Genomic DNA, 10,799 nt, shown 5'->3' on the forward strand with positions numbered 1-10,799 from the left:
CACTCCGATGGTTCCTCTTGTGTCTCCAGGCCCCTGCACTCACATGCACCTAGAGACGTGCACATACTCATGATTAAATAATAAGCCAGGCATAGTGGTGCACACCTTTAGTCTCAGCACTTGGGAGGCAGAGGCAGGCAGATCTCTCTGTGAGTTTGAGGCCACCCTGGTCTACAGAGTGAGTTGCAGGACAGCCAAACATACACAGTTAGATCATGTCTTCAAAAATAAATAAATGATAAAAAATAATTTTTAATTAAAAAACCAATCAGATACTTTTTTCAAGGAGGAGTTTTCTTTGTGTTCTCACCAAGCCGTCTGGAGCCAGGCGCACCCATTAACTGCCTCGAGAAGGAAATATCAAGACAGCGGAAGACATACCACAGGTTTGGGGCTGGGGACACTGTGAGGAGGAGGAGGAAGAGGCAAAAGCGGTGGCCCTGTGAAGGGAGAGGGAAGAGGATGGGATAAGAATCTTAGGCTTCTGGAAGTGTAAAGAGATGCAGATAAACTGAAGGGGAGTGTTGAGCCCACGAGAGGAACCCCCATCTTTCTCTGTAACCACCTGCAGTCTTATCTTTTATGTGTGTGCTCAGTTCTGGGTCAGGAACTGCCAGTACAGAGCTTGGCCTTGGCAGGATACCAACGTTAAGTTCTGAGTGCAGCAGTCACGGGTATGCGTGGATTGAAGTCCCTGAAGAGGGGCATCCGAGTCACTAGTGTTGTGGCCACAGATTCTGTACAGAATACAAGTCTTTGGGTGGTCAAGGCTCAGGAGCTCTAATGAGAGACCTTGCCTCCATGATGACCAGACATGAGACCCAGGAGAGTGAATCCCCTCGCAGCCTCCCATGCAGGTAGCCTGCCAGGGTGGGTGGTATCTACATCACAGTGAACCCTTTATGAGGAACAAAGAGAAGCAGCTCCTGTGGACAACAGCCGGGCCAAGCTCCTCCTGTTGGACAGCCAGCCGGCAGGTCTCCCTGGAACACGTGGGGCTTCTGGCTGCTCTCAGGTATGGTGTTATGTGGATGCCTAGACCTGATTTGGAGTCCACCTCGAACCTCAGCAGCCTTCCCACTGTCACCCTTTATCTTCCCTCCTCTCCTTAGTCAGCTGTCCCCTGTGACATGGCCAGAAAGGACCCTCTTAACCCACACTGCTACCACTTAAAGCCAGTCACACTCCATTTTAATTACTTCCGTTTATTCTTTTTATAAAAATTTGAGTTTCTGCGAATCTGTAACAACGTTGTCTCGTAGAAATCGGATATAAGCTATATGTGATGTGAAATTGTTCTAGTTGCTAAGTTTTTTTTTAAGTAAAAGTGAGCAGGTGGACTAGAATCTTTAGAAGCCCGTGCATACATTATATTTACCCTTGCACTTCAATTTAAACCAGCTATACTGCAAGAGCTCCATGCTGGGAGTGAACAGTGGGGCTGTACTGCACACCAGAGGCTCAAACACAAAGCCCATGATGGCAGTCGGAAGAGCCTTGAACCTGTTTTTGTATTTGCTTGGCTAAAACTTTTGTAGCTTTCTTGGGTACTGCTAATGCAAGCCTTACTTCTAAATGGAGGAGTACGTTCTACTAATAGGTATAATGACAGTGAGACCTTGAAGATTTTGGTGTGTGCTCGAGTACGTGCGTGATGTGCGTATGAGTACAGGTGCCCACATAGTCCATGAAAGGGCATCCGACCTCCTGGAGCTGTAGTTGAAGGCAATGGAGAGCTGCTTCCTCCTGGGTGTTGGGACCTGCTGCAGCCCTCTGAAAGGATTGCAAGACTGTGCCATCCCTCCAGCTCCACATTTCAGAGAAATTTCAAAGCTTTTCTGTTACTTCTCTGGCCCACTCACCCTAGGCTCCATCTGAGAAACCATGTGAGACACAGTGGTCAGGTATGCCTAGTAGGAAAACCGTGTAACAGAGTGGTGATTTGTGTCGCACCTGCTGTGTAGTCTGTGCTTCTTAGGACTACTCTGCAGACCACTTTAAGTTACTTAGGAATCAGTGTTAATATGTCAGGCAGAAAATGTATATAACTCATTAGAACCTACTCCAGGGCTGGCAGGTGGCTCAGGTGTGCTGCACAGGCCTGCAACTTGAGGTCCGGCCCCAGAACCCACATGAAGGTGGAAGGGGCTCAAGACTATTAATTCCAGTATTTGTAATCTAGAGTTTTTCAGACCATGGTATAAGAATAAAACTGGGGGAGTAATGCTCCTGAAACTTGACTGGTAGATGGCATACAAGTGTATTTTTTTTACAATCCTTTTTAAGCAACAGGCAACCATGCATAGAAACATTAGAAGAAGTGGCCACTTTATACAACAGAAGCACAGAAACATTCACACTATACTTCAGATACTTATTTCCTTTTTAAAATTATAGCGTTGGTACTCGACAGACTTCCCAGGAGTTGCTGCTCATGCACAAGACCTGGTTTCTGTTCCCATGGTGACTCATAACCATTTGCAATTCCAGTTCCAGGGGATATGACACCCTCTTCTAGCCTCTTACATACACCCAACCACATAAAAATACAATCTTTGTTAAGAGGAATTTGTAAGCCAGGCAGTAGTGGCGCACGCCTTTAATCCCAGCACTTGAGAAGCAGAGGCAGGCAGATTTCTGAGTTCGAGGTCAGCCTGGTCTACAGAGTGAGTTCCAGGACAGCCAGGGCCACACAGAGAAACCCTGTCTCGAAAAAACAAAACAAAACAAAACAAAAACAAAAACAAACAAAAAAGAGGAAATTGTAGTAGCGATTGGACCTACTGATATGATACATTTTATTGAATGGATTGCTTAAACAAGCACATATTATGTTATCCAATCTATGGCTTCTAATGTCTTGCATCAGGCCTCCAAGATTATTTCAACGAGAGGTGGGCAGTCCTGGTCTACAAAAAGATTAAGAATTCCTAAATTTTGGTCTACTACTTTGGTCTAGAAAGCCAACCCCCTGCGTAGGTTTGCCTAGGTGAGGCAGTTCCCCACCGTCCGCTGACGGTTGTGCACCGTTACTCTCCAGTTCTTTATCCGCTCACTCACACTCACCTAGCACCAGGCACCTACGCTGCCCAGAACCAGCACCCGACCTTAGGAGCTCCGCTGAGGAGAGCTCAGGCGAGCCTGCAGAGCGTTCCCTCCACGCACACCCGACTCTGCGAGCGGCTGGGTCGGGACACCTGAGACGAACAGGTTAAGCGTAGAGCCCTGGGGCTTGAAGGAAGGGAGGATTCCCGGGGGCACCCACAAAGGTTCGGCAAGACCGCCCGGGGGCTGCGGAGGGCGCGGAGGCGCGGCGCCGGGGGCGCGTTCCTCGCCGCGGCACCCGGAAGTGCCTCCACCCGGCGCCTCGGGCCGGACGGACCGCGGCGGCCCGCAGTGCGCTCCCGCCCGCTGCTCGCCCCCGGCTCCGCGATCCCGAGCGGGCGGACGCGCGGCGCGTGTGGTCACGTGGCGGCGGCGCGCGTAGCTAAATACGCGGCGCCGGCCATTTTGTGCGAGAAGCCGCAGCGCCGCCTTCCCGCTCGCGCCCCACCGCCGCCTCCGCGTCTTCCTGCGCCCCGGGCTTCCGCCGCTCCATTGATTTCCGTTTCTCGCCGCTGCAGCCTCCTGACACGGTGATCCGGGCGGGCCCCGCAGGAATTTTATCCCCTCACCGGCCTCACACTAGTGTCGCATGTCCACTATCCAGAACCTCCAATCTTTCGGTAAGGTCCAGTGGCTGGCCGCCGCCCGCGTCCCTCTGGGCTTTGTCTCGGCGCCCAGAAGATGGCGACGGGGGGGATCCCCGCGACCCTAGCCCGGGGGATGCCTCTCTCCGGGCCTCGGATGCGGCCCTAAGCGGGCCTGGGACCCCCTAGGAGGCGAGCGCCCGGCCGGCGCTTGGGGAACTTGACCCAGGCAGGAGGACAAGGGTCTCGGGGACTCACAGGGAGGATCGGGGGACATGCCAGGACTGCAGGGAGACGAGCCAGAGGCTGGGAGGGACGGGACGCGGACAGAAAGGCGGGGGGGCTTCAGAGACCTACAAGGGGGCTACAGCACTTGGCAGGGGCTTGCGGGGAACCTGACAGTGACAGGACGCTGGGAGTCTCAGGTATCTCTTGTGGCCTCGGGGCTGGCCAGGGCTTTGCAAGGAGACTGGAGGGGTGGGGCCCAGAAGCTGGAGAGCCTGACAGCTTTAGGGCGGCTGGGAGACCTGTGACTCTCAGACGAGTCACGTGTGTGTGTGTGTGTGTGTGTGTGTGTGTGTGTGTGTGTGTGTGTGTGTGTGTTGGGGTGGGGGGGTTACTCAGTCCTTGCAGGGAGGGTAGGGAAGCTCAGGGCTTAGGGGATCTTCGACTCAGTCGGCCAGGCCTGGAGAGGGGGGTGCAGGCGGGACCTGCCACGGGCAGGAGCTGGGGGTGGGGCTGGACCCAGCTGGTTTTAAGCTGTCCTCTGAGGCGTCTGTTAGAAACACACAAGATGCCTCTGATTTGACTTGGAAGTGGTCCTGTTGTCTCTGCTGGCAGTCATTTGTAAAGTACACCTCTTGAGATTGCATGTATGTGTTTATGTGTATTTTATAAGGCTCAGTTACTACACTAACTGACTGGGGTGGGTGGTTTTTTTTAATGTTTTTGTAGTCGAAAAATGGTGGAGATGACGCATGTTCTTGTGGCAGCTGTAAGAAGGCTATATGAAATTAGGGTTTTGTAAATAAATGACTTCTGTCTCATTAGAGGGTCATTCCACAATGAATGGTGGAATGACCCTCTTTTAAGCTCAAGTATCGGCACATACAGGCTGCTTACATTTTTCTCGCTTGAAAAACTTAATATCAGCGAGCCCCACCCTCACCAGCAGAAATGAAGCACTGGAGGCACCGCCAGTCTGTCTAGATCTAGAGTGGATCTCTCTTCTACGTACTACTTTGTAATTTGTTCTCTGCTGTGGAACTTTTCTGTCCCTCTACAGACCCCTTTGCTGATGCAACTAAGGGCGACGACTTACTCCCGGCAGGGACTGAGGACTACATTCATATAAGAATCCAGCAGCGGAACGGCAGGAAGACGCTGACCACTGTGCAGGGCATCGCAGACGACTATGACAAAAAGAAACTTGTGAAAGCTTTCAAAAAGGTGAGGAGTGGGTGTGTGTGTGCCGGAGCTCAGGCCAGGAGAGCTGTTGGCTCTCCATCTCAGTGGGTTACCCCGCTCTCAGAGATGTGAGGCAATGAGTTGTTACTGCTCCCCTAATATAATTTCCTTCATGTGGCCTCCAGATTCATTTACAGAGTCGCTTAGTTCTGGAGGACACCGCTCCTTAATGCAGTCAAGCCGACTGCCTCAGCTGCATTTGTTCTGTCAAAAGTAAAACCTCTGCATTTCACTTCATGTGTTGTAGAAATTTGCCTGTAATGGAACTGTGATTGAACATCCTGAGTACGGAGAGGTTATTCAGCTTCAAGGGGACCAAAGGAAGAACATTTGCCAGTTTCTCTTGGAGGTGAGTGGCTGGATGCACCCTGTGTGACCTTGAGAGAGACAGGAGTCCTTTCCTACTTAGTAAAAAACACGGAACTGAAGTAGTGGAGTAGAATAGTGTCCCCGCTGACTGAAAAGGGTAAGGCTTACCTACAGCTCACGCTGTGACTGAGTGGCCTGGTGATTGGCATAGCAACTGTGCCTCTCGGCTCCTGGGCAGGTATGCAAGTCGTGTGGATCGTCAGCTGGGGTGGGGGTGGGGGCTGTCTGCTGATTGCTGGCGGGATTCTGCTGAGCACACTTTTACTTCACAGGTTGGCATCGTCAAGGAGGAGCAGCTGAAGGTTCACGGATTCTAAGATGAACCCAAACGTGTGGCGAGTTTCTTAAATGGTTTTGTTCTCTAACTCAGTTTGGCTGCCTCAGGAGATGATTCTTTACAGTAAACGACAGACTTTGCGTTTATTTAATCATTCAGACTTCCACTCACACCTGCATGGCTACAGAAAACACGGGGTATGTAGGCTCCTGAGTCATAAGGAAATCTCAGTGAGATGGGAACGAAGCCCGAGTTCGTCCTAACATGTTTCCAATGGAAAAGGTTTTGTTCTGAGTGTTTGTTGTTAGTTTTCATTTTCACTTGATTGTTAAATGTTTTTGTTGTTGTTGTATTAAACCATGTATGTTGCAGCTTAACAATAAAAAGAAAGGCTGTGCACCCTTTATAAGCGCTGGTCTAAGCCAGCAGTGCACTTCTGTGTTTTCATTTGCTGATGAAGCATGAGGAACTTGGAGCTGTCTCTTCCCTGAAACCTCTAGGTTCATCAGCTTCAGAACAACAGGTAGAGAGAGCCGCTTGTCATCCCGATGTATCAAGACAGAGGCAATGCCTGCAGGTGTGGGTGGTGCTGTGTGTCGTCACCGCTGGGTTTAGGTAGTGCTCCTGGGGTCGAGTCGTCACCGCTGGGCTTTAGGGTAGCGCTCCTGGGGTCGAGTCGTCACCGCTGGGTTTAGGTAGCGCTCCTGGAGTCGAGAGCTAGGTGCTGCTGCCCTGCAATCAGTGTCAGTGTTCACTCAAGGAGGCTGGAGCCTGGAGATGTTTCAGGGATGGTAGTGGGAAGAGGTCAGGGGGCTCCTGAGTCCCTGTGTCTTATCAAGCTGATTTGTTGGATGGAAAATTATGCCAGGAACCCATTGAGCCAAAGCAGAGAAATGCATGCATAAGTGTGCAACTGCTCCGTTTGGTGAGTGGCAGTGTATCAGTGTCCTGCACATGGCCAGCCCTGCTCTCTGCCTCCTGTGAGGACTACATTGAGGGTTTGCCCTAAAACAGTTTCTGTATATAGACCAGGCTAGCTCCCAAGTCAGATCCACCCGCCTCTGCCTCCTGAGTTTGGAATTCAAGGCGGGCCCAGCTATTTGCAGCCTTCTAAGGACTGTCCCAGCCTGGCTCTCTTACTGTTGTCGGATTCTTCCCACGGCTGAGAACACTGAAGCAGGGCTTCGGCTGGCATCAGAATCCTGTGTGGATGCACCTAGAAGACAGGCTCTTGTCAAGGAAGGCCTCAAAGATGGGAACTGAGAGCAGTTGGGAGTTAGAGTAAGGAGAGAGAGGCTGTGTGCTGCCTCGTCTTCTGCACAGTGTCTGTCACAGAATAAGTGAGGTAAGCGACCTCACTTAAAACTGCCAGCTAGACAGACAGACAGCGTGGTCTTCTGTGGGAAGGTACAGGCTGCATTCTCTCCAGTGGTTTATGCTTTGGAGTACAAAACTGAGTATCAAGGAGCACAGAAATTTGTCCCTGGACCCTGAGTTAACAGAGACCTTGGCAAACCATTATGAAAGGAGAGCTTTGGTGGAGGCAGTCTGGACTAGACAGGTTGCTCTGCCTGTCAGCCTGGCATTCTGGAGGCTCAAGGAGCAGCCTGCCCTGCCTACTGAAGGACAAGCTGTTCTCCTCGGGGGATAGTGTCCGTCACAGTAAAGGAACAGTTCCACCCCAGCCACGGTGGCAATGCAACTTCTGGGTCACCAGCTATCCTCCAGCTACAGGAAGGAGTGTCCATAGTCCAGAAGTCAGGCCGTAGGTCACTCCCAGCACGTCTGCTCATCAAGTGAGATGTCTGAATGGCATCTGATAAGTTAAAGGCAGCCTGCCTTCAGTGGCAGCATGTTAAAAGCTCGGCAAGTGAACTGCCTGGACAAGGCTTGTGATGAGGATCGTGCACAGACAGAGTGGGCAGAGGCCAGGCATGGGAGGCTCCACATGTTTCTCCAGGAAAGCAGTATGGAGTCGGGTTGGCGCCAAAGGGGGGGTGGTGCCAAACTGTCGTTGGTTGCTCTAGATCCCAGGCACTACAGGATGACATGCCTGTGAGAATCAGATTGGCAAGTTGTACTCAACATGATGGGTGTTTCACCTGTCTAGCTGACATTCTGATTGCCGCAGCCCACCAACAACATGAGCCTGGGTCTCCTGCCTTCATCTCAAACTAGTAGCCTACAGACTTCATGCAAGAAGCAATGGGTGTGGTGGTGGTACATGCCTATAATCCCAGCACTAAAGAGGTAAAAGCAGGATAGAGGAGTTCAAAGCCAGCCAGGGCTACTGGAAACCCTGTCTCAAACAACAAGCGATCAGAGAGCTGTGTGACTGTCAACATACAAAAGGTCTAAAGTTCAAAGTTCCTGGGGAGTCTCACGTGCTCACAGGCTTCCTGCAGGGTAGCCTGTTTTATCCTAGGAAGATCTTGGGTCTCCAGAGGGCTCTAGAAGGAAGCTGGCTGGTACCTCCAGCTTACTGTTACACATACTTCTTACCTGAAAGCCACCCTTGAAGCCCTTTGGGCAAGACATGTGGTCTAAGGAGTGGAGGTAGGACTTTTAGTCCCTGCCAGCATGATTGATGCTACCTACTGGATGGAAACAGTATCCCCCGAAGTCAGAAAAGGGCCCTCCATCCTTAGCCATCAGAACGTGGTCTGAACAAATGAGTGCTGTAGACTCGTTAGAGGCTGGGGGTAGTTTACAGGAAGAGCAGTGGGAGTCTCCAGCAGCCCACTTGATAGACCAAGAGTGTTAAAATGGAAAGGCTGGGTACCAGCTGGAAATGTAGTTAAACTGAGGCAGATTAAGGTGGCCTGTTAGCACCCTCTTGTGGACACCCAGAGGAAAACCATGGCTCCTGGCCAACACACACAATCAACTTATGGTCAGCTGTGTAGGCATTTATCCACACTGATCTCAGCCAATCCCTTATACAGTCCATAAAAAACAGTTTCAACTTTCTGTCACTTGGGAGAAATGATAGTGTTTATGCAGCCTAAGCCTCGGAATGTACACAGCCACCGCACATGCTCCTCGGAAGTTAATTCTGTGTCAACAGAGATGTTTGCTTATGACCTCTAGTGAGTGAGTAAGCCAGAAAAACCCTGAGGCTTCTGCATTGTCAGTAGGGAGTCATACAGCCTGGACAGTCTACCAGCAGTGCTCTCCAATTTATGGCTGGCATGTGAAGACGGACCTGTGGAGAATCAGGCTCTTCCTCTCCTGCAAATGACACTCCAGGTGTTGGTTTCTCTGGATCCAGCAGTGCCATACTAGACGGTCCCTGGTTCAGGAATCTCCTGGTGAATCTTGAGAGATGTTACTCTAGTAGGAACCCTGACAGCAGGCCCTTTGGGCAGCTGAGTTTAACAGGCCCTGGCCCTGCTGCTTCCTCTTGTCCTGCACTGTAGTGCAAACAGCTGATTGATCTCAGCACTCACAGCCTAGCCTTGCCCAGTCCCACAGGCATCAGGGTCCATCCTTCTCCACATGAAGAACTCACAGCCTAGCCTTGTCCAGTCCCGCAGGCATCAGGGTCCATCCTTCTCCACATGAAGCACTCACAGCCTAGCCTTGCCCAGTCCCGCAGGCATCAGGGTCCATCCTCCTCCACATGAAGCACTCACAGCCTAGCCTTGCCCAGTCCCGCAGGCATCAGGGTCCATCCTTCTCCACATGAAGCACTCACAGCCTAGCCTTGCCCAGTCCCACAGGCATGAGGGTCCATCCATCCTCCACATGAAGCACTCATAGCCTAGCCTTGCCCAGTCCCACAGGCATGAGGGTCCATCCATCCTCCACATGAAGGCCAGCAGAGATCCACAGTTACACCCTCCTAAACACTCACTTCTCCCTCACTCTCATCCTGCCCCCTTGAATTCATGCCTAGCATACACAAGGACCTGGGTTTGGCTATTGACAAATACCACAAACTGGGAAGAGGTGGGAAGATCAGAAATTCAAGGTTATCCTCTGCTACACAGTGAGTGCAAGGCCAGCCCAGTATGCATGAGACTGTGTGCGGAGGCAATCCTGACTCTTTGTTCCGTCACACTACTCAATACTCATCTGGATGAGCTAAAAGCACCTGGAGAGAAGCTCTCCCTTCATGTTCTTCCTCCAGCCCTCATTCTCTGTTGTGTCTTGAAGACATGGAGACATCTCTGAGATACTTGAAAGCCATTTTCCCACTCAGCCTCACTTCCGACAACGTAGTGTGTGCTCTTCTCTCTGCTTAACGAGATGGCATCTTGTTTTCACTAAGACAAGAACCCCTGTATGCCACGGACCGGGATTTCTCGCGGGGTCCCTGTTTCGCGGGACAAGGGATTCTGGCCAGGTGGGCACGGGATTCGGCTTTGACAAACAGACTACACATGGGTGGTGTAAAATCTGAGTGTATTTCTTTTAAAATGGCATGAGGCTTTTACAATCATTGTAAAAGAGAAATGAAAAATCTGGCAGCTCAACAGTTGAGGTACCTCTGAGGCTATCTAAAACATACTGGGTCTAAAGCAGCAGCTATCTCCTCTGAACTGGTGCTGCATCTCCCGGGCCCAAGCGCTCTGGGCCCGGGGAAATGTGGATCGCATGAATCTGAGTCTTAGCCCATCTAAGTTCTAGTGCTAGTCTTACATGTGTGTCTAAGTCCTTCTTCTTCCAGTCCTAGTGTTAGACTGAAGTCACGTAGACAAGCGACCCCCACATCTAAGGTCACCTGACTTCTAAAAGCCAGGTGTAGAACAAGAAGAAGAGGGGTAGAGCCCTCACTGTTGAGGTATTTTTATGTTAATTCTTTGGTTCTTGTTAGAGGCAGACAGAAGAGAATCTCGACCTAACTCTTTCAGTTAATGTCTTAGAGTGAGAGAAACCTTTCAATTACTCTCTAGTACTTAAAACATTAAACTAAGATAGTTAGAAACATTGGTGAAGGTCAGAAAACAATGTCTGAATTTTCTCTTGTTAGCTGTAAGAATATGATATCTTGG

The 10,799-nt window shown here is 50.8% G+C and overlaps 1 protein-coding gene and 1 long non-coding RNA gene across 4 annotated transcripts; one reads left to right on the plus strand and one right to left on the minus strand.

Moving 5' to 3' along the window:
- Positions 1 to 287: 287 nt before the first annotated feature.
- LOC116073238 lies at positions 288 to 938 on the minus strand. Its single transcript, XR_004111736.1, has 2 exons — positions 566 to 938; positions 288 to 440 (listed from the first exon to the last, which is right to left on the minus strand). It is a non-coding gene; the product is annotated as an uncharacterized LOC116073238 (long non-coding RNA).
- Positions 911 to 6,085, plus strand: Eif1b (eukaryotic translation initiation factor 1B). 3 transcript variants are annotated; one of them, XM_031344986.1, is made up of 5 exons: positions 911 to 1,015; positions 3,624 to 3,725; positions 4,975 to 5,138; positions 5,404 to 5,505; positions 5,798 to 6,085. In XM_031344986.1, the coding sequence occupies exons 2-5, from the start codon at positions 3,695 to 3,697 to the stop codon at positions 5,840 to 5,842; spliced, it is 342 nt and encodes a 113-aa protein (XP_031200846.1). In that variant the 5' UTR covers positions 911 to 1,015; positions 3,624 to 3,694; the 3' UTR covers positions 5,843 to 6,085. The 3 variants fall into 3 exon arrangements, with proteins under 3 accessions (XP_031200846.1, XP_031200847.1, XP_031200845.1); XM_031344987.1 differs by lacking the exon at positions 911 to 1,015 and adding an exon at positions 3,063 to 3,210; XM_031344985.1 differs by lacking the exon at positions 911 to 1,015 and having other exon boundaries at positions 3,399 to 3,725.
- The last annotated feature ends 4,714 nt before the right edge of the window (positions 6,086 to 10,799 follow it).

The sequence above is a fragment of the Mastomys coucha genome, unplaced genomic scaffold (assembly GCF_008632895.1).
Source record: "Mastomys coucha isolate ucsf_1 unplaced genomic scaffold, UCSF_Mcou_1 pScaffold23, whole genome shotgun sequence".
In the NCBI taxonomy this organism is placed as follows: Eukaryota; Metazoa; Chordata; class Mammalia; order Rodentia; family Muridae; genus Mastomys; species Mastomys coucha.